The following is a 24,019-nucleotide window of genomic DNA, read 5'->3' as shown; positions in this document are numbered from 1 at the left end:
GCACTGGGGGCGTTCCCAATGCTGCGAGAGAACTCTCCATCTTCTTCAGGTGTCTTCTTCCGGCGCTGGGTTCAAACTTCTAGTTCTCGGGCAGAGCAGACTGCACATGCCCGCGGCCACAAGAAAAATGGCCGCTTACACAGTAAGTGGCCATTTTCTTGTGGGCATGCGCAGTCAGCTGCCCGAGTCCTACAAGTTTGAAGCCAGCTCCGGAAGAAGAGGCAGATAGGCAGTTCCTGAAGAAGATAGAGGTGGCGCTGGAGAGTTCTCTCGCAGAATTAGGACCGCCTCCAGTGCTGCGAGAGAACTCATTTGCATACCAACGAAAACTGGGATTTCTACCGAACGGTGGCCCGGAGAAGACATCTAAAGGTAGAAAAAGAATAGTCTTTCTTAAGGCTGTTCCGACGTGATCGCAAAAAAAATTGATTTTAATGAAAGAATCCCTTTAAGACCAGACAATCCCTTTAATATTGTAGCCAATGTGGACTTCACAGTGTTCCACGGGCGGTATAGGTCATGAAACAAATACCTCAGACGTAAAGTGACCAGAGCCCAAGACTAGGGGAGTGGGTAAATGATCTCTGCATCCAATCTGTAAGATATGTGCTGCTATATAATGAATGGTATTAATATCCAGGCCCGACTTACCTGAGGCTGGTAACCTACAGTCGCGGCACATCGATGGTCCACAAATGTGAAGAGGCCGTCCACGCTGTGCCGAGAGATGAACTCAATGGGCTGGCAGATGCTGTTCATGTCTGTGCAGTTCGGGGAGCTTGTTACCTGATGGAGGGAACGTAACCCTATGAGGAGTCAATCGTATCGCTGCCAAATTTATCATCCTTTACGCCAGTTTTCTGGTGCAAACGATGCCTGAAATGTACACCAGCAGGGAGCTGGTGAGGATCTCTGTTTGGGCCCACGGACCCTGAGAGGACAAGGTCTGCGTGTCTACGGTTGCATCCAAGTCAGTCACGACTTACCTGTAACCTGCCGATGGCCACCAGACAGAACTTGCTGCTCTGTCCTGCATCCTGGTCGTCCTCCGGTAACGTGACACCTGTTAATATAACGTATAGAATGTATATACGGCTGGGCATTATACAGTCGCCACTCCGAGGACAGCTTAATGCTTATGCCCCTTTGTTTCAGCCATCATGGGTGCCTCCTGGCATCATTCAGCCATCGTGGGTGACACCTGGCTACTTATACATCAAAGCTCCTGACATTTCGGGTACGAATATACTGATTACGACAATCCCTTTAAGAAGTGGAATATTATAGGAAAGACTCACCTGCAGGCGGCCATGCTTTGATATATCCTGTGCAATGTACAACCACAAACTGAGGCTCTCCATCTTTAGGAGGACCCAGGCCGTTCCTATAACAGAAAATAATAATACGGACTCATTGTAGTAACGAAAGCTGGAACTAGACAGTACACCCCTGACCGGTATCGCTCACTCACCTGCATCTGTTCCTCATGAAGCTGAGCCTGTTCATGGAGGCCGGATCTACGACAGCATTCCCACATCTGCAAAACAGTAAAATGGTCAGGACCCACGGGGCGGCACGTCAAGTGTAGACACAACACATCGCCCTGCTGCAAAATTGCAATTGCTGTATTTCACTTGAGACACATCGCCCTACTGCAAAATTGCAATTGCTGTATTTCACTTGAGACACATCGCCCTACTGCAAAATTGCAATTGCTGTATTTCACTTGAGACACATCGCCCTACTGCAAAATTGCAATTGCTGTATTTCACTTGAGACACATCGCCCTACTGCAAAATTGCAATTGCTGTATTTCACTTGACCGCCATGCCATGGCAACTTCTGTCTCTATGCGACAACTGTAAACCCCCACCAATATCTAAAATATTAGCGAGCCCCGATCCAAGCGCCTTTACCTCATTCTGCATATGAATGACCTCCGGGACCCCATACACATCCTCATGGAAGACTGCTGACCCTCTTTCTTCACTGTGCCGGTTTTTAGATCTAGGATGCGTCCTTAAAAAAAAAGTAAAATTTAAGACAGAATGTTAGGTATAGGATGCATAGATAATGGCACCCGGTCACCATGGAAAGGGATACAGTACGTCACTCACCCGTCATGGCGTTCTCTGCTGTAGAGAGCTGTTCCCGAAGCTTATCCACGTCATCCGGGTGAACCTGGTCATACAAGGTGCTGCCAAACCATTCTGTCTGTGGCTGGTTGAGGACTGGGGTCACGGAGTCCGACACGTATACAATCCTTCCCGTCTCGCAGGACACGACGAACAGAAAGCCGTCGGCAGCCTCCAAGATCAGGTGCTTTAATTCCTGCACAGAAGAAGGGGGAATAGTGTTATCTTAAAGTTAAAAGTCTTACCACTTTTTCATAGTGGCGGAAACTTCCGCCAAATACCTAACGTCTATGGCTTGCCTTCACTAAGGTCACCACCGAGGCCGTAACTCTGCACATCACAGCTGAGGGGCGACAATCCTACACAAATCCCCTATTTACAGACGCCATCTCCTCCTTTGGCCTTACCTGATCGGTCAAGAAGGATGGTTTGTAGGAGCCGTCTGTAGGGGTGTTTCCCGTCCCCCGCAGAGACTTCATATGAGACACGGCCATGCGTAGAATAGTCAGCTTGTCAGGCTTGCGTGCCAGGGCGCTGCATGTGGGCACCATATCCGAGAGCTCTGTGATGTAGGCCGTCATTTTATTCCTTCTCCTCCGTTCGATCTCGCTGTGATTCTCCCTGCGGCAGAACATAATGAACAATGGTCAGACAGGCCCAGAGCAAACAGGTCAAGACTAATGTTAGGTAGCCAGTCCTTCTGGGTTATAAGACACCGTGCCATCATGCCAGCCATGCACGTGAGTAGAATACAGAGGGTCACTACGCAGGACGTTAGTATAAGTATACAGATACCAGAACGGACATTAGATTTTGGAATCTGGTGCCATAGTAATCCTCTTCAATGGCTTCTTGCCTTACGGTGTTACAATCCCGTTTTCCCTGACCTTGTCCTTGAAGGCTTGAACGCTCCATATACAGAGGCTGAAGCGTCCATCTACGTTTACTAGTCATGGAGGGGTTCTGCTATCCCTTGTGGAGAAACCAGCTGGACCACAGTCTGCCAGGCAATGCTACCTGGGAAAAGTATGCAAATGATAGCTCCTCCCCAATGAGAGAAAAAGCCTCTCTAGTGACACCTACAGGTAGCTGTCCCAAGTGTCAATAAATGGAGCGCTGGTCATATAAGCTCACTGGTGGTTTCAGGGGGACTCTTGGTGCTCCTGATCACTAGCGGACCTCGCAATTGGACACCTATCTCGTCCTGTGTCCGTAATGGTGCAACCCCTTTGAGGACACTTATCCCCTAAGCTGTGCATAGGGGATAACTGTGAGATTGCGAGGGGTCCTACAGTTGTGTCCCCAAGCCACCATGAGGATGGGGTGGGTCAATTGCACTGGTTCTTCATTCAAAGGAAGTTCTCCCAATCTCTGGAAGACCTGGCGATAGGACCCTCAGCGTTCCGACACTTATCCCACAAGTGCCCTTAACAGCACAACCCCTTTAACTAATGTATAACTGAGGCACGTCTTTAAAATAAGGTATAGGGGCTACATGATTGATCACTGGAGGTCCCACTGGAGTGATAGCCCTACATACCCTGCTACTCCATTGCGGCATTTCCATAGAACTGAATGGAGAACGGGCACTGCCTCGTTTAAGCGGGTTGACTCAGGATTGGGGTCCCAGTATTCTGGCCCCCATTCATAGAACAATTATCCACTGTCCATAGGATAGGAGAGAACTTTAATTTGACTACACCCTTACAATGTTCACCATACTTTATGGGACCAGGTGTTCTCGCTTCTATAGTGACTCATTCAACAGACATGACATATAGAGTAAGGGGACCTATAGAAACAATGGGGCTTCAAGAGGTGCGGAAGTTTACCAGAATCAGGTCTATAGGCAGCTATGACATAGAAATCTATAGAGATATGGATCATGGTTGGAAAGACAAGCAATGGATTGAAGGTCATAATTTACTTAAAATAACATGTGAACATTGTCTTAGGGCCCCAAATTAAAGATGTTGTACAGGATCCAAAAACTTGCTGGCTTTATCCCAAAAACAATACCATGCCTGGTGTTTCAGATGAGCTCCATTTAAAGGGATTATCTGGTGTCTATCCTTAGGATAGTCCATCAATATTAGATCTTTGGGGTTCCCCATAGATCACCAGTACCGAGGTATTGCAGCGGTGGGTGTAGGTACTGCCGAGATTCCCCGTAGACTTCAATGGGGCAGCTCTGCAGTACCTACACTCGCCACTAGTTTGTACAGCGAGTGAGCAGCACGGGATAGGTATCAGCGATCTGCGGGGGTCCCTGCTGTTGGACCCCACCGATCTAATACTGATGACCTATCCTAAGGCTAAGCCAATCCATCTTATAAACCAGATAACCCCTTGTCTTCTTTGGAGTCGAGTAACAATATCAGACACTACTAATAGATAGAAGAGACGCTGATTCTCTGAAAAATCAGCCATGTTTTCTAATACATTGGACACACTTTATAGAGGGTCCACCACAAATATGTTATAGATATATTAATGGTCAGACCACGGGGTCCGCACATGACCACCATGCGTGCACGAGATCCAGAGCCGTTCCAGAAGTCCTATAGAAATGAATAGACACGCTGCACATTACTGCTCCATTCACATGGAGCACGTCCGGACCCCTGGACTTGGTGGTCCCAGAGGTCATACCCCCCCCCCCCAATACATATCTCTTCTATGACCCTTATTATGTGACAATGGCAATGACTTTGGTTGGTGCACTGATAAGTCTCCAGACATGGCGCCATTTTCCAAGTAGTAGTAGTTTTATATAACTTTAGTGGTGCCTGAATGGCCTTTTTAAAGGCTAGTCAGGCATATGTGGGGCTCATACAGGATAATTTTGCCGATAGAGCCCCTTTAAGAAATGATCATAATATGGACTATGAAGACGCCCATAGACTGTTACAGGGCCATATGGGGTCTGTAGTTTTGTACAGAACCAGATGAGGTAGGATTATGGGACGTGCTCCATTCATTGCATGCTACATTATGGGGGTATTCTAGCCTTGGAGGCCCCATACCTTATAATATAACACAGATACCCTGGCCACACATCGCCCAGACTCACTGCTTTACTCTATGCCGCTTGTATCTTTGTAAGATTTAAGATGACACAGCCAAATCATGATGGAGAAGATGCGTTTGTACTCAGCTGGTCAGTGGGGGCGCTGAGATACTTTGTCAGAATAACAGGACTTGTTCCCACTGAAGAGTGTTCACTGGCACCCCCAAGAAAAAGAGGGAGCCCTTACCTGGGTACCAGAAGGTCAGACCAACTTGTGATGACTTTTACTCCATAGAACAGTACAATCTGTTTCAGTAAACCTCAGATCATTCACATGAGAAGTGGCATAGACCCCGTATACACTGTAGTGGTATATACCCTATGTACTGTACATTGTAGTGGGATATACACCGTGTACACTGTAGTGGCATATACCCCATGTACTGTATATTGTAGTGGGATATACCTCGTGTACACTGTAGTGGCATATACCACATGTACTGTACATTGTAGTGGGATATACCTCGTGTACACTGTAGTGGCATATACCACATGTACTGTACATTGTAGTGGGATATACCCCGTGTACACTGTAGTGGTATATATACCCCATGTACTGTGTTTTGTAGTTGGATATACACCGTGTACACTGTAGTGGTATATACCCCATGTACTGTGTTTTGTAGTTGGATATACACCGTGTACACTGTAGTGGTATATACCCCATGTACTGTATATTGTAGTTGGATATACACCGTGTACACTGTAGTGGTATATACCCCATGTACTGTATATTGTAGTGGTATATACACCGTGTACACTGTAGTGGCATATACCCCATGTACTGTACATTGTAGAGGAATATACCTCGTGTACACTGTAGTGGTATATACCCCATGTACTGTATATTGTAGAGGAATATACCTCGTGTACACTGTAGTGGTATATACCCCATGTACTGTATATTGTAGAGGAATATACCTCGTGTACACTGTGGCGACATATATACCTTGTGTACATTGTAGTAGTATATACCCCGTGTACTCTGTAGTGGCATATACCCCATGTACTGTACATTGTAGAGGAATATACCTCGTGTACACTGTGGCGACATATAAACCGTGTACTGTACACTGTAGTGGGATATACCCCATGTACACTGTAGCAGTATATACCTTGTGTACATTGTAGTAGTATATCCCCATGTACATTGTGGGACTCTGCTCAGAAGCCGCACTTTACATTATGTAACATGTAGAAAGACTAAGAAAGTGCAGGACATGAAGGAAGTTGGAAGCGGAGGCAACTGGAAGCATCAGCCAGCGGTTCCCGCCATGCTCCGGCTCCTACCTTGCAAGTCTTTCCTTATCCGCTGAACTCTGCTCATCGTCTGACCTGGAAACAGAACCAACCAACTCAGCTGAGAGGAGATCTAGTACCAGGGAGGGCGGGGGTACCCCAGACTGATAAGCCATGGATTAGTACATTGTACTCTATAGATCAGCGCCCAATATAAGTATAAGATTAGCCATATATGTCTGATAGATGTGGGTCCCACCTCCGAGACATGCACCCCTATCCCCTGCCGCACCTACAGAGACAGCCGCACTGGAGATAAGGAACAATGGAGAGATGGCATTATCTTTGTGCAGGCGTCGGAAGTGACGCAGGAGGAAGACTTGGTTCAATGGTTCAAAGAATTGGTTCAATGAGTTGCAGGATTTTTTGACCGCCGGTCGGATCTGACAGATGTCCATGTAGCGCAGATGTGAACTCGACACAAGAGGGAAGAAGCCTTACTTATTGTTGAAGTATATCCCTATGGGGTAACTCCACTTGCAAAACCTATCATGAAATGTCAGCACATGTGCAGGCTGCTACAAATACAGCTCAGATTCGGGTGTATTCCGGCTGGAATTGAGAACCGTGAAAGCCGCAAGAAAAACCTTCAGCATAAATAGACTTCCTAAGGATTGAAAACTGCAGTGTGTGGATGAGATCTGTGACTGTATCCCGTGTGTATGTGTGTGTGTGTGTGTGTGTGTGTGTGTGTATCCCTCTGCTGAAAGTGACCTAGACAAGAATGATACGATTGAAGAAAATCTATTCAATGCAACTCTTCTAGCGTCAATGTAAAAAAAACCTTCTCCACTCACAGCCAAAGCTGCACCGAAATAATGCTGCAGAAAATATTCTGGTAAAATAAACAACGCTGATCCCCCCTCCCCCCCCTTTCTCAGACAGGCCGCAGTTACTCTGAACATTATATATATATATATATATATATATATATATATACTGTATACACACACACACAAAAAAGAAGGACGTAAGACATACACAAGTCCTGCACCCTGAGTGTAAATAGGAAACCCATGAGACTTGGAACGCCCAAAAATGCTAACTATATTCAATCTGTGATATGTAAGCGCTTGTCCGGAGGAAAGGGCTGTCCCCTACGTGGTTTATCACCTACCGATCTGTCTGTATATGTGGTTAACCACAAAAGATCCGCGCAGAGAGGAAGAAACCATATAACACTTCTTATAGAACAGCTTCAGTATCTGGCCGTCACCATAACACCTTAGAATTGAGAGTCCTCCTCACCCTAAATCATAAGCTATGCATTGGGACCAAATCAGATTTAAGTGGGGGCGCTCTTTCATGGGTGCTTATGGAAACCAGTTGTGGTTAAAAGTGGTACTGCAAGTGGTTCATACAGAATCAGAGGTAATAGATAGTAAGAAAGAAGCTTCTCCACAGACGTGACCATCTGCCCTCAATTTAAGGAGCAAGAGGATTATTGCAGAGCTAAACCTATGATGCAATAATGCATGCCCTTTAATTTCTGCATTCGACACCCTACGTTCCCATCCAAGTGAGAACAGGAAATGTTACGTCAGTTCTGAGAATGAAGACAGACCAAACGCGGTTCAGCTCCTCGGGCTAGGATGTGCACTGTGTTGACCTCTTCTGTTCTCCAGAGGGTTAAGACAACACTAAGTGTGAGTGAGTGTTTGGCTCTCTCGGCACATCTGTGACGCCAGCGCTCGGGTTCAGATCTAATAAACAAGACACTTATGTGCTGGATAATCTCCACTCTCTTGTCAACAAGACTGGACCCTTCCAGATTCGCCATTACCCAAGACAACGCGTGATCCGCAGCCAGCAAGTGTAGTGCATGGACCGATCCTTGTAAGAGACTCACAGCCTTAAAGGGATAGTCCAGTAACACCTGTGGATGAGGGATTGTCACTAGAATGGTGGGTGTCCAACTAGTGACCCAGAAATCCCATAGAACTGAATGGAGCCCCGTGTAACTATAAGAGATGAGGACAGGAGATTCAGAGACTTGCGTGCCAGCGCTCTCCATTACAGTCTATGGGAGATAAGAGAACGGCGGAGCACGCTCAGTCAGCGCTTTCCTTATCTCTCACACACTGGAATAGAACAGAACCTAAGGCCGAGGCTCCGGCCAAAAAGTGGCGGATAACTTACCTTGCAAACCTCTCCTTGTCATTGGGGAGCTGGTCGTCATCGCACCTGTAAGTCACAAGGTGAACAGAGAAATTAGAGGAGACGTTCATGTAACCTGCCTTGTATTTGCACAGCTGAGCCCGAGCCTGCTGTTGTGGCGACATCCAGGGTACCTGTCACTTAGGACGCCCCGCGGGAACACACGGGCTCAGCTGTGAAGATCACATAGCAGGGTAAGTCTATGGAAAACACCAATAATAAGCTATGGACTAACAATGTATCCTGCAGCACCCCCACAGGGGACATGAGGTATTACACAACTGGACTGTCCAGGCTAGTTCCTCTACAGCGAGAAAACTGCAGACCCCCTCTAACAACTCCAAAATTTCCTACTATCATCATGGTGATTGACGACAGGTTTTCTAAACCTGACAATAAATATATATTTTTTGGAAGACAGATATGGAACTGAGCCCTCTCTATAGGTGTGAAGATTTGGTGGGGGGACCTGACAACTGAGACCCTCGCAGGTCTGTTGGTCACAGTGGCAGCTTCTACATCACGAGTATGTGACGTCATGTTCATCGGTCACAGAAAGTACCGAAGAGGCTGCAGCGCTCATCTGAACAATGTAGCCTCTTCAAGCAGCTGATCAGCCCGGGGCCCGGATTTTGGACCCCTGCCAATCTTTACCTAATGACCTATCCTAAAACCGGCCATACCCATTAGATGAATTTTAGCTGAACCAGACTATTTCTGCAGCATCCGCTGAGTATCTAGTGTGTATGGGAGGGAGGGGAGGGGGAGAGTCTCCTGCATTTCGCCTGATCGATTTTGTTCTTGGGGAGGTAGGCTGCCACCAAAACACATGTTATAGGAAAGAAGCATGCCAAAACACACAGGCTGCACCAACAATACCTGAGGAATTTACTGCCGGAGTCGTCGTCATCATCAAAATCCAACCTGGGGGGGGAAAAAGAGAAAGTATAGCATAAGTAATAACACCTCCCAACACGCCACTTATTCTAGTGATTTATATCCGCCATCTTTATGTTCCGGTCACCTGCATTTTTCTCATTGTTACAGAGGCTGTCCAGGTCCTAGCAAAGCAGTATAGGACATCAGTAACGGACTGGTCGGGGTCCAACACCCAGATCCTGTGCTGATCAGTTGTTTGACGTGCCATGTACTGGGTATCCAGCTCTGCTCCTATTTCGGGGGATTGGAGCAGAGTTGTGAAGCTGAGCTGGTTCCGGCCGTATACCTGGTACGCAGTTTCCAGCAGACGAAAAAGCTGATTGGATGTCAGACCCCAACCGATCCAATACTGATGACCTGTCCTGTGGATAAATCATCAGTAGCCAACTTTGCTAGGTCCTGGACATCCCCTTTAAGGTCTCTCTGTACCTACTGAACACACAGGTTACTGTTAGAGATGAGCGAGTACTGTTGGGATCAGCCGATCCGAACAGCACGCTCCATAGAAATGAATGGATGCACCTGGTACTTCCGCTTTGACGGCGGCCGGCCGCTTAACCCCCCGCGTGCCGGCTACGTCCATTCATTTCTATGCGAGCGTGCTGTTCGGATCGGCTGATCCCAACAGTACTCGCTCATCTCTAGTTACCGTTCTATATACTTTCCCACGGTCGTCCGATGACTAGGTACATTGCCGGATTACTAACAGCAGCTCTGGCCGTGTATATGACGCACCACCGTTATCAGATCGTACCCTGAGCGACGCTTGTTGGCCCGCTGCACCATGGATCCTCCGGCCTGGGAGCTTGAACCTGGATTTCCTGAGGACACAGCGACCCCGAGAGCAGGGACATCCGACGCCATCTCTGTAGAGAAAAAGAAATAATAGGGATTTACTACAAGGAGCTTATAGTATATGGAAGTGTGGAAACATCACAGGTCGGGAAATAGAACACCCTAACCCAATGCTCCCCTTTTTTCCATGCCGGTGGAGGGGGTTTCTGGGAGATAAGACACTTCCCGCAATCTCTATGTGTCCCTATGGGGAGAAAAGGTGGGGGTGGGGGAATTGTATGGGATTACTGAAAGATAGTCTACCCCTGCGGTCAAGCAGCAGTCTCAGTTTAGGGCACGGAGCCAGCGTACTAAATGCAAATCCAATGCTGGTCTTGATAAATCCCCCCACCATATAGACAGTCATCATCATCATCATCCTCATCTTCTTCATCAATCATCATCGTCATCATCATGGCTGTCCGAGCTGTCAAAACATGACTGCAAAACCCAGTGTCATGGCCGACATAGTCACACAAAATCCTACGCCAGGACAAAAAGTCTCATAACTTCTGCAAAAACCTCCGACCTTCTGCAAACCCAGTTGGTCCCCTAATATCAGTCTAGGGTGGCGCTGCCTAAATGTGGCATCTCACAGGAGGGTAAGAGGAACCGCTCACCTCACACCACCAGGGCTATGGGGTCGCTAGGCCAAACCGCCCACTCCGACTCCTCTATTGTTTCACAACCCGACACCGAAACGTGGCTGAGAGACAAGGTCAGAAAAAAGACGACGTAAAGCTCCTCTAATTCACAAAAAAGGGAAAAAATTACCGGATAGGTTCAACAACCTGCCCCGACACAGATCAGCTGTTAAAGTAGCCCTCGGGTGCAGTGTGCAGCCCCATCCACTGCATAGTAGTGCTTTTGGGGAATAGCAGTGTCGCCCCTATTACTTGTATAAGAGTGATCCCGCCTACTAGTAGCGTCTGGCACCCTGCTGTTGGATCAGCTGATCTGTACGGGGTCCAGGTGTCACATAGAATAGGTCATCGGTGTGAAAAATCCGTTTGGCGCCAGAAAACCCAAAGTCGGAATCGGTAACTTTTCCCACCCCAAACTGGCCCCAACTCTGCGCCCTTGTACACAACCAGAAACCATGGTAAGATATATAAGTAAATGAACCCTGCGGGCACTGGTGAGAGTCTGCAGCAGTAAACCAGTAACACATGTCTCCGCACTATTTATAACCCCGCCATATGGTTTAGATTAGACGTCGTCGGTACGCCCGCCCAGCTGTAGCCATGATTATGGAAGTGCTAGTCCTGCCATTGTCCTGTGGAGATGAGAGAGCAGACAATGGCCGCTGTAATCCCGTCACGGGGCGGCCCTGTATTTCCTCATTGCACCATATCCTGACTACACACATTCCTGTGACTGAAGCAATCCCCTGACGCTCAGAAAAACCAAATCCAGGATCTGCCCCGTATACGCTCTCCGCACAAGCAGGGCCTCAAGAATCCAGGACAAGGGGGTGAGGATGTGGGAGGCGGGTTAGGGAATTGCTACTTGTGCAACTCCCATCCAAACCCATCAAATGTGACCTGATGGCACAGAGGGCCCCCTACTGGCACAGGCTTAGGATCTACCTTCATACATCTGGATTCAGTGGGGATGCCGAAGTGCTGCAGACGTTTACCAAGTACAGCGCCATACCTATCATAGGGGCTGTGCTTGGTATTGCAGCTCAGCCCCATTCACTTGGATGGGACTGAGCAGCTGCTGTACTATGTGACCAATGAACATGACATGCAGAGGGAAGAGAGTGGGACCCCCCACTAATCACATATCCTAAGGACAAGTCGTCAATATGTTTAGGTTGTCTATGTTCCCGTCCTCTGTCCGGGATCCTTATCTCTAGACCAGAGTGGAGCAATAATAAAGACCTGTCCTGTATGGCCACTGTGTAATGCTTCAGTTCCCCATGTGGTGGCGCTTACTACCAGGATAGCCTCCATATCACAGCTGATAGCAGGGGGGAGACCTTGTGCTCATGGCTTTCAGTACCATTGCTATGCCGATGACACCCAAATCTACATCTCTGGACCAGACATTACCTCCCTACTGGCCAGAGTTCCAGATTGTCTAGCGGCTGTAGCCTCCTCCCTCTCCTCCCACTTTCTCAAACTCAACATGGAGAAAACGGAGTTTATCATCTTCACCCCATCCCGTATGGCCCCTCCACCTGACCCATCTATCAAAGTTAACGGAACCCCACTTTCCCCTGTCCCACAGGCCCGATGCCTTGGGGTAACCCTGGACTGCGACCTATTCTTCAAGTCACACGTTCAAACCCTCAACACCTCCTGCCGCCTCCAGCTCAAGAACATCCACCAAATCCGCTCCTTCCTCACCCCTGAAACTACCAAGATGCTCGTCCAGGCCCTCATAATCTCCCGCCTAGACTACTGCAACACCCTTCTCCATGGACTCCCAGCTAACACCCTCTCCCCCCTCCAGTCCACCTTACACTGCGCTGCTCGTTTAATTCACCTCACCCCCCGATCTTCATCGGCTGCTCCCCTCTGCCAGTCCCTCCACTGGCCACCCATAGCCCAGCGAATTGAGTTCAAGCTACTAACGCTAACATACAAAGCCATCCACAACCTGTCCCCTCCATATATCTCTGACCTCATCTCCCGCTACCGGCCTACACGTAACCTCAGATCCTCCAATGACCTCCTACTCCGCTCTGCTCTCATCCGCTCCTCACACAACCGTCTCCAAGATTTCTCCCGTGTATCCCCCATACTCTGGAACTCCTTACCACGACACATAAGACTGACCCCCACAATCACAGGCTTCAAGAAGGCCCTGAAGACTCCCCTATTCAGGAAGGCCTACAACCCCCAATAACACTATCACTGCACTGCCATCTGTACAGTCTCCCCCTCTCCTTCTGTCTCTACCCCCCCTTCCCTCATAGATTGTAAGCCCTCGCGGGCAGGGCCCTCTACCCCACTGTGCCAGCCGGTCATTGTTAGTATTATATCTACCTGTATATTCTGTGTACTGTATGTAACCCCCAAATGTACAGCACCATGGAATTAATATAATAATGTACAGCACCATGGAATTAATATAATAATGTACAGCACCATGGAATTAATATAATAATGTACAGCACCCTGGAATTAATATAATAATGTACAGCACCATGGAATTAATATAATAATGTACAGCACCATGGAATTAATATAATAATGTAAAGCACCATGGAATTAATATAATAATGTACAGCACCATGGAATGAATATAATAATGTACAGCACCATGGAATTAATATAATAATGTAAAGCACCATGGAATTAATATAATAATGTACAGCACCATGGAATTAATATAATAATGTACAGCACCATGGGATTAATATAATAATGTAAAGCACCATGGAATTAATATAATAATGTACAGCACCATGGAATTAATATAATAATGTCCAGCACCATGGGATTAATATAATAATGTACAGCACCATGGAATTAATATAATAATGTACAGCACCATGGGATTAATATAATAATGTACAGCAACATGGGATTAATATAATAATGTCCAGCACCATGTAATTAATATAATAATGTACAGCACCATGGAAATAATATAATAATGTACAGCACCATGGAATTAATATAATAATGTCCAGCACCATGGAAATAATATAATAATGTACAGCACCATGGAATTAATATAATAATGTCCAGCACCATGTAATTAATATAATAATGTACAGCACCATGGAATTAATATAATAATGTACAGCACCATGGGATTAATATAATAATGTCCAGCACCATGGAATTAATATAATAATATACAGCAACATGGGATTAATATAATAATGTCCAGCACCATGGAATTAATATAATAATATACAGCAACATGGGATTAATATAATAATGTCCAGCACCATGGAATTAATATAATAATGTCCAGCACCATGGAATTAATATAATAATGTCCAGCACCATGGAATTAATATAATAATGTCCAGCACCATGGAATTAATATAATAATGTCCAGCACCATGGAATTAATATAATAATGTACAGCACCATGGAATTAATATAATAATGTCCAGCACCATGGAATTAATGGTGCTATATAAATAAACAATAATAATACTAGACGGAGAGCCCCTTTACCTAGGCCATACTCTCCGGGAGGTAATCCTCTTACACCCCTATAGCTCCCAGCCATACCATACCCCCGAGGATTAGGAGGTTGTGTGAGGACACCGGCTGCACGGTAATAAAGCACAACCAGCAGGCGGACATCTTGCTTTCATTTCCCAGTTCCCCTATAATGAGGAGCGATCAGGACATTGCATGTTACAGGAGAAGCCTTCGGGGTGCCAGAAGCCTCCTGTTCCCCTCCTTCCTGTGAGCAGCTGCTGCAGGAAATCTGTGTTCTTCATTATGGACTTTGTGCAGGGAAACCAAAGAACGTCTGAAACTGAAGGGATTTATGAGATTCCTCTAAGGCGGCAGCGGACTACAACTCCCATCATGGCCGGCACCTTGTACGTCACCCCCAGAACTGAACGTACCTATGAGGATGACGTCACCTGCCGGCAATGGCGACCAGCTGCTCTACGCCTACAACTACGACCCCATAGACCTGGGGTGCAGAGCGCGTGACCGCAACGGACAGAGCTGCAGATGAGCCCAAACCAAAACCTCCTAATGTTAGCTTGCAGAAATGTTCGTAACCCTTAAAGATAGTGATGACTTATCCTTAAAGGGGTTGTCAAAGGTATTGGATTTTATGGCAGGTCATGAACATCTGATCGGTGCGGGGGCTACCAATCATCTAGTTATGGTTTATCCTACCATAAAATCTGATCCCCTAGGAACAGCGCCCTTCTCTTGATAGTGGCCGAGTCTAGTCACTGCAGTTCAGCTCCCATTAAAGGGAAGGTATTTGGATTGTTTGTCCTATATGGGACAGCGCTGACAATATCTCTATAATGCTAAATAAATACATAAATGTGGGATAAGCTGCAGTATCTGGCCTTGGCCACTGCACGTAGAACGGCGCTGTCTGCTTCCTGCTCCATTCTTGGTGAATCAGTGGCTGTAGACAGATAAACAATGGGGGTGGTCAGGTGTCGGACCAATAGTCATAGCCCACAAAGCCCCCCCCCCTCCTTTTTTTAAAAAAAAACAATTACCTGTCCTCAGGTGGGTCACAAATAATAAATCAGGAACCAGGACCCCCGCTGATCAGCTGTTCACCGCAGCCACCAGAACTAACATGACTGCGCTGCTATGAAAGCGACAGTGTGCAATGTAAACGGCGAAGAGGTCACCTCTCCTTCAAACAGCTGATCGGCAGGGGGCCCCCATTGATGTCTTAGTGATAACCCACCCTGGGAATAGGTCGTCCATGTAAATGAGCTGGACAATCCCTTTAAATGGAAGCCCAGGTGTAGTACTCAGTAGATGGAGCCTCCATTTTCCCTCTATAGGTTCCGATGCCTGGAACAGCTGATCAGTACAGGATCCTGAGGGCGGACCCCCACCAATCTGATGCCCGAAAACAAAAATTACCCCCTCTTGGGAGTACTGCAGTGGTGTCCTATAGACTTGCATGGGACAACTACTATGGCCGCTATTAAAGGGGTTGTCCAGGACCTGAAGATAATTGATACTGATGTCCTATCCACAGGATACCGATGCCGGGAACCCATCCCGATCAGCTGTTTCCTCTGAAAGCCATATTCCAGGTATACAGCCACAAGCAGCCCTGCACCTATACAAGTATATGGTAGTGGACTACAGCATATGGACTGCACGTTGTATACAGTGTACAGAGCTCTGTATACTGTAGTGGAGGAGCCCCATTCCCATACACTGGAGCAGGGCTGTCCAGCTTCTGGCAACCACATCAGCTGATCAGTGTGGGGTCCGGGTGTCAGACCCTAGTCGATCTGATATTGATGCACTATCCTTTATCAGTATCAATTGTCTTCAGGTCCTGGACAACTCCTTTAAAAGTACGGTAGCTTGCACCAGCACAGGTGAACAGCTGATCTGCACAGGGTCCCAATAAAATGATGTCTCATACTAAAGATAGGACATATGTTTTAAAAACCAGGATAACCCCATGAACACTCCATGTGAATACGGCCATAGCACACATGCGCTGGTCCTGTATACAAGCTATGGGGGAGCGATGGTCCTGTATATAGGCTATGGGGGGGGTCCTGTATACGGGCTATGGGGGCGGTGGTCCTGTATATGGTCTATAGGGGAGCGCTGGTCTTTTATATGGGCTATGGGGGAGCACTGGTCCTGTATACAAGCTATGGGGGGAGGTGGTCCTGTATATGGGCTATGGGGGGGGGGGGCGGTCCTGTATACGGGCTATGGGGGGGGGGGCGCTGGTCCTGTATATGGACTATGGGGGGGGCGGTGGTCCTGTATATGGGCTATGGGGGGGGGGGGTGGTCCTGTATATGGACTATGGGGGGGGGGCGCTGGTCCTGTATACGGGCTATGGGGGGGGGGCGGTGGTCCTGTATATGGGCTATGGGGGGGGGGGGGCGGTGGTCCTGTATATGGACTATGGGGGGGGGGGGGGGCGGTGGTCCTGTATATGGACTATAGGGGAGCGCTGGTCCTGTATATGGGCTATGAGGGAGCGCTGGTCCTGTATATAGGCTATGGGGGAGCGCTGGTCCTGTATATAGGCTATGGGGGGGGGCAGTGGTCCTGTATATGGCCTATGGGGGGGAGCACTGGTCCTGTATATAGGCTATGGCAGGGTGGTGGTCCTATATATGGCCAAAAGGGGGTTGCGGTGGTCCTGTATATGGGCTATGGGGGAGCACTGGTCCTATACATGGCCTATGGGGGGGGAGCACTGGTCCTGTATTTAGGCTATGGGGGGCGGTATAGGGCTATGGCTCTGTTCACACAGGGATCTTGTGACACTTAGATAAGGCAAGTGTCGATAAGATAAGATAAGGAATAAGTCTCAGGAAACCCAAATTTAACCCTTTCCTGCACCATGTGAACGATCAACATCCCACGAAAACGGGCAAGACCACCAACGCCGCCATCGTTACGATATTTCCAACACAGCGCCCCAACACGACACCTCGCTAAATTCACACAGTGCAGTTTTTTTTAGGTCACAGCTTTTGCTAAATCCCATCAAGCTTTTCCTTTTTAACCACAATTTTGTAGTCGTTGCGGCAATAAACTGCAAATTTCGTATCGTCCCGCGGGATAAACCGCCCCGTGAGCGCTATGTGGTCTCGCGAAAACTACAAACACGGCCAGGACAGAAAGTTTCACAACGTAATGAAATTCTGAGGCGTTTTTACAACTTTTTTTTTATAAGGACACGTCCTGAGTCTGCGCCAAACACAATGTGCGATGTTACCAAGCAGAAAAACGGAAGATAACGCTTGTCAGAGACTTTATGCCGCAGACAGAGCGGTGAAGAAGTCGCACAGCAGAATGTATAGAGAAGTCTGTATTATACACTAATGTCAGACAACGCAGCAGTGTGTACAGGAACATAACACCAAGAATACGGTCAACCGGTACCGGGAGCCCCGTAAGACCAAAGCAGCTCCATCCCGGCCTCCGTAATCCCCCACTGCGCTTACCTGAATGAGCAGCCGCTGCCATTCCCGCTCTTATACCTCCGGTCCCGCCGCTGCCAGTAAACAAGATGGCGGCAGCGATACAATGACCGTATTTTTCCCTTTTTTTTCAACCCAACGAAACGGGAATACGGGTCGTGTAGCGCAACTAACCCTGCTAGTAGTGGGCGTGGGCCTGCTAGTACGATTGACAACATAACCATCCAATAGAAATCACGCCACGGGTGATCTGCCCCTCACGGAAGGCGTAGGCCGCGGCTAGCAGGTTAGGTTGCTTCCTGACGCAAAAGAGGGCGTTGCGTAAGAAAGCTCGGATTGGTCAGACAGGGCATAGCTTGTTGTGATTGGTGGAGGGCTGCTTCGCCGTTCTGATTGGCTGAATGGTTAGCGACGGTTTCCGCGATAAATACGGGTTTGCTTTACGGGTTGCTGGGATTTGTAGTTCTGAGCTGCAGAGGTCACTGGCTTGCTGTGTCAGGGGATGAGAAAATGCAATAAAAAATTTAAAAAACTACTTTTCCACGCTAAGGTGAAGGTCACACGTTGCAGAAAAGCTGCTTTTTTCGTTGCGTTTTTTGGAGCCAAACCAAGGAAAGGAATTAGGAAATATTTCGGAGCTGTTATATTTCTCTCTTCTGCTCAATGTAACCAGGAGGAGTTTGGCTGAAAAAAATGCAGCAAAATCTGCGATATTGTGAAACACAGCTGAAAACTTTTTTTTTTTCAGCATTTTTCATTGCATTTTAATTCTCTTTATTAGGCTAAAGCCCCACATTACAGAAATACAGGAGAAAAAAACGTTGCTTTAAGCTAAGGGCCCACGTGGTGTCCCGCAACAAAAAAAGCTACAGTGGGAAAAACCGTGGCGGCAATACATCATTGCGGTTCTTCTCACAGAGCTTTAGACATGAAAGTTTGAGGAGTTTTTCTCTATGGACTTTCTGCTCCCATTATACCATACCTCCCAACTTTCGAAGAAATGAAAGAGGGACAAAATGTGCGCTACGTGTGCCGCTGCAAATTTAGCCATGCCCACTTTTGTGTTGACTCCACCCATTCGCATTAATTTTTCATGTGCCCTCACACAGTATAATCCTCCTACAGTCACCCGTAAACTATATGTCCCCCCTCTATCTCTCCCCCAGTTTCATATACAGTCATGGCCAAAGGTTTTGAGAATGATATAAATATTAATTTTTACAAAGTCTACTGCTTCAGTTTTCCTAATGGCAATTTGCATATACTCCAGAATGTTATAAAGAGTGATCAGCTTAACAGCAATTACTTGCAAAGTCAATATTTGCCTAGAAAATGAACTTTATCCCCCAAAACACATTTCAACATCATTGCAGCCCTGCCTTAAAAGGACCAGCTAACATCGTTTCAGTGATTGCTCCATTAACACAGGTGTGGGTGTTGATGAGGACAGGGCTGGAGATCAATCTGTCATGAGTAAGTAAGAATGACACCACTGGACACTTTAAAAGGAGGCTGGTGCTTGGCATCATTGTTTCTCTTCTGTTAACCATGGTTATCTCTAAAGAAACACGCGCAGTCATAATTGCACTGCACAAAAATGGCCTAACAGGGAAGAGTATCGCAGATAGAAAGATTGCAGCTCAGTCAACAATCTATCGCATCATCAAGAACTTCAAGGAGAGAGGTTCCATTGTTGGCAAAAAGGCTCCAGGGTGCCCAAGAAAGACCAGCAAGCGGCAGGACCGTCTCTTAAAAGTGTTTCAGCTACAGGATCGGGCTACCAGCAGTGCAGAGCTTGCTCAGGAATGGCAGCAGGCAGGTGTGAGTGCATCTGCACGCACTGTGAGGCGGAGACTCTTGGAGCAAGGCCTGGTCTCAAGGAGGGCAGCAAAGAAGCCACTTCTCTCCAGAAAAAACATCAGGGACAGACTGATATTCTGCAAAAGGTACAGGGAGTGGACTGCTGAGGACTGGGGTAAAGTCATTTTCTCTGATGAATCCCCTTTTTGATTGTTTGGGACATCTGGAAAACAGCTTATTCGGAGAAGACGAGGTGAGCGCTACCACCAGTCTTGTCTCATGCCAACTGTAAAGCATCCTGAGACCATTCATGTGTGGGGTTGCTTCTCAGCCAAGGGAATCGGCTCTCTCACAGTCTTGCCTAAAAACACATGAATAAAGAATGGTACCAGAATGTTCTCCAAGATCGACTTCTCCCAACCGTCCAAGAGCAGTTTGGCGATCAACAATGCCTTTTCCAGCATGATGGAGCACCTTGCCATAAAGCAAAGGTGATAACTAAATGGCTCAGGGAACAAAACAGAGATTTTGGGTCCATGGCCTGGAAACTCCCCGATCTTAATCCCATTGAGAACTTGTGGTCAATTATCAAGAGACGGGTGGACAAACAAAAACCTACAAATTCTGACAAAATACAAGCATTGATTGTGCAAGAATGGAGTGCTATCAGTCAGGATTTGGTCCAGAAGTTGATTGAGAGCATGCCAGGGAGAATTGCAGAGGTCCTGAAGAAGAAGGGTCAACACTGCAAATATTGACTTGCTGCATTAACTCATTCTAAGGGCTAGTTCACACGTGAGTATAAGGGGAGGTTTTTGACAGCGGATTTCGCGTCCAAAACCTCCCCTTATAATGGTGGTCTATGGAGATCGCCGGGCTTCTGTTCTCCGCTAGCGGCGAGCTGCTGCTAGCGGAGAAAAGAAAGGACATGTCCTTTCTTCAGGCCTCAGCCGCGCGGCTTCCGCCCCCGGCAGCTCCCTCCTATGTCGGCTCATTCATTTGAGCCGACAGCAGAGGGTTAAGCCGCGACAGCGATGGTCGCGGCGGGCGGGTTTTGACAAGAGAGAGACGTGGCTCGCCGCGTCTCTCTGTGTCAAAACCCGCGCGGGCAGTTCACGTGTGAACTAGCCCTAAGGGAGCGTTCACACTACCGTCGGTGTCCGACATGCAGTGTCCGCTCCTAGTGTCCGCGCAAAATCTGTCACGGACACTAGGAGCGGACACTGCCTGTGTCCGTGACACCTGTCATTCACTTGAATGGGCATCGGGTGCGTTCTTTTGCACTCCGTGCCCGTCCTTTCCTGTCCGCAAGAGAAGATGTCCGACTTCTCAAGCGGACAGAAAAACCCTGCATGCAAAAACCAATGCAGCCAACAGGAGGCGGAAAATCCACGTTGCGGAGTTGGCAAAAACCGCACTGAAAAACCACTAGCGTTTTTTTTCAAGGTCCGTACACTGTGCTGGAGGAAAAAAAAACAAAACCATCTCCTAATTCCTGAAGCACACGGGTAAGTTCACACGGGGTTTTTTGGTTTGGAACCTGAGGCGGCCTCCAATCCCAAAACCGGGTAGCCGCGACTAAAAGCTGGTACACTGCATCGGCATCCAGTCGCGCACTCTGCTCCGGATTAGGCCCAATGAATGGGCCTAGTCTGGAGGAGGGAGTGTCTTCAGGCCAAATCGCGAGTTGACTCGGGCTGAAGAATCGGCACCTCACTTCTTTTTTCCGGGAGCCGAAAGAAACGGCTCCCAGAAAAAACTCCTCAGCAGCTCCCATTGATTTCAATGGGAGCCGTCTTTTTGGTCAGGATTTTGAGCCAAATACAGCCTCAAAACCCTGACCAAAAAACTCTGTGTGAACTTACCCTACTGAGTTTTTTGCAGGCAGATTTTGACACAGAATCTGCCTCAAAATCCACCTGAAAAATTGCCTCCCATTCATTTCAGTGGGAGTCACTAGCAGTTTTTTCTGCTAGCGGTTTTTTCAGCTAGCGGAAAAAAAGCGACATGACTTATCTTCAAACCCGTTGAAGTCAATGGGAGGCGGAAAAAATACAACACATATTTTTGGTGCAGTTTTTGCAAAAACCACTTCAAAAACTACTACCATTTTTTTTTTTAAAGAGAAGTTTCCAGTTTTCCAGTCCATACAGTGTGCTTCAGCAAAAAAAAAAAAAAAAAAAAACGTGTTAAAAATCACGACATGTGAAAAACCATGTCAAAAAAATGTTTCCTAATTCCAATGGTTCTCCTCTGCCACCCATATAAAGGGGCACACGCTAAACCTCATATTCACCCGCCTCTGCTCCATATGCAGCCTCTCTAACTCTCCATCCACGCTCTCGGACCACAACCTGCTGACATTCTCTGCCCTCTCCTCTCCAATAGACACCCCAACCTCTAAACCAACATGCCCCCGCAGGAACCTCAACCGCCTTGACATCCGCATGCTCTCAGATTCTCTCCTACCACTCGCTGACATCTCCTCACTCCAGGACACAGATGCCGCTGCTGCCTTCTATAATACCACCATCACCACAGCCCTTGATTCTGTGGCCCCCTACACAAACACCAGAGCCCGACCGATCAATAGACAACCCTGGCACACCGACCTGACTAAAAAACTGAGACATGCCTCGTGAGTTGCAGAACACCTCTGGAAGAAAAGCCACTCCCAGGAGGACTTCCTCAGGTACAAAGAAGCAGTACTCACATTTAAGAACGCACTCACCACCACCAAGCAGGTCTACTTCACCACACTCACATCCGCACTCTCTCGCAACCCCAAACAACTATTCTCCACCTTCAACTCCCTTCTCCATCCTCCCGCCCCCCCTCCGACATCACTTATCTCAGCTGACGACTTTGCCGCTTACTTCAAAACTAAAATTGACACCATCAGAGACAGTCTCACCCTACTCCCCCGACAACCCCTCTACCCAACTACTTACTGTTCCTCATCCCTGACCTGTTTCCCCACAATCACTGATGAAAAACTCTCCTCCCTAATCTCCAAATCCCACCTCACCTCCTGCGTGCTCGACCCGATCCAGTCACATCTCATCCCCAAACTCGCTGAAGTCATTACTCCGGCCCTAACTCATCTCTTCAACCTATCCGTAGCCAATGGATCCTTCCCCTCTACCTTCAAACACGTCACAGTCTCACCCATACTTAAGAAACCGTCCCTCGACCCGTCCTCTCCTGCCAACTATCGTCCCATCTCACTACTCCCGTACGCCTCAAAACTGCTCGAGCAACACGTCTACTCCGAACTCTCCTCCTATTTCTCATCCAACCTGCTCTTTGACAGACTTCAGTCAGGCTTCAGACCCCGGCACTCCACTGAAACTGCCCTAACAAAAGTCACTAATGACCTGCTAACCGCCAAAGCCAAGCGCCACTACTCTGTCCTCCTCCTCCTCGACCTCTCCTCTGCCTTTGACACAGTTGACCACTCCCTCTTGTTAGAAATTCTCTCATCCCTTGGTATCTCAGACCTGGCCCATTCCTGGATCTCCTCATACCTCACCGACCGCACATTCAGCGTCTCCCACTCGCACACCACCTCCTCACCTCGCCTTCTCTCTGTAGGTGTCCCCCAGGGCTCCGTCCTAGGACCCCTCCTGTTCTCCATATACACCCTCAGCCTCGGCCAACTCATAGAATCTCACGGCTTTCGGTACCATGGCTATGCCGATGACACCCAAATATACATCTCTGGACCAGACATTACCTCCCTGCTGGCCAGAGTTCCAGATTGCTTAGCAGCCGTAGCCTCCTTCCTCTCCTCCCGCTTTCTCAAACTTAACATGGAGAAAACAGAGTTCATCATCTTCTCCCCACCCCATATGGCCCCTCCACCTGACCCATCTATCATAGTCAACGGAACCCCACTTTCCCCTGTCTCACAGGCCCGATACCTTGGGATAATCCTGGACTCTGACCTATCCTTCAAGTCACACGTTCAAACCCTCAACACCTCCAGCCGCCTCCAGCTCAAGAACATCCATGGAATCCGCTCCTTCCTCACCCCTGAAACTACCAAGATGCTTGTCCAGGCCCTCACAATCTCCCGCTTAGACTACTGCAACACCCTTCTCCATGGACTCCCAGCTAACACCCTCACCCCCCTCCAGTCCACCTTAAACTGCGCTGCTCGCTTAATTCACCTCACCCTCCAATCCT

The 24,019-nt window shown here is 47.9% G+C and overlaps 1 protein-coding gene across 2 annotated transcripts in view; it reads right to left on the bottom strand.

Moving 5' to 3' along the window:
- Nucleotides 1-18,223, bottom strand: part of ARNT (aryl hydrocarbon receptor nuclear translocator) — a 28,851-nt gene extending 10,628 nt beyond the window's left edge. The window contains exons 1-12 of one of the 2 annotated variants that reach the window (XM_075283122.1): nt 18,056-18,223; nt 10,355-10,466; nt 9,541-9,585; nt 8,644-8,688; nt 6,496-6,540; nt 2,543-2,756; nt 2,118-2,331; nt 1,917-2,019; nt 1,472-1,537; nt 1,299-1,384; nt 987-1,063; nt 652-786 (exon numbers count right to left, since the gene is read on the bottom strand). In XM_075283122.1, the coding sequence (XP_075139223.1) occupies nt 652-786; nt 987-1,063; nt 1,299-1,384; nt 1,472-1,537; nt 1,917-2,019; nt 2,118-2,331; nt 2,543-2,756; nt 6,496-6,540; nt 8,644-8,688; nt 9,541-9,585; nt 10,355-10,466; nt 18,056-18,077 (1,164 nt within the window). In that variant the 5' untranslated portion in view covers nt 18,078-18,223. The remainder of the gene's footprint in view (nt 1-651; nt 787-986; nt 1,064-1,298; nt 1,385-1,471; nt 1,538-1,916; nt 2,020-2,117; nt 2,332-2,542; nt 2,757-6,495; nt 6,541-8,643; nt 8,689-9,540; nt 9,586-10,354; nt 10,467-18,055) is intronic. The other variant, XM_075283123.1, reaches the window with a different exon arrangement.
- Between the last annotated feature and the right edge of the window lie 5,796 nt (nt 18,224-24,019).

This window comes from Leptodactylus fuscus, chromosome 7 (assembly GCF_031893055.1).
Source record: "Leptodactylus fuscus isolate aLepFus1 chromosome 7, aLepFus1.hap2, whole genome shotgun sequence".
In the NCBI taxonomy this organism is placed as follows: domain Eukaryota; kingdom Metazoa; phylum Chordata; class Amphibia; order Anura; family Leptodactylidae; genus Leptodactylus; species Leptodactylus fuscus.
The sequence above is the reverse complement of the archived record's forward strand: the minus strand, read 5'-3'. Positions and strand labels throughout refer to the sequence as shown.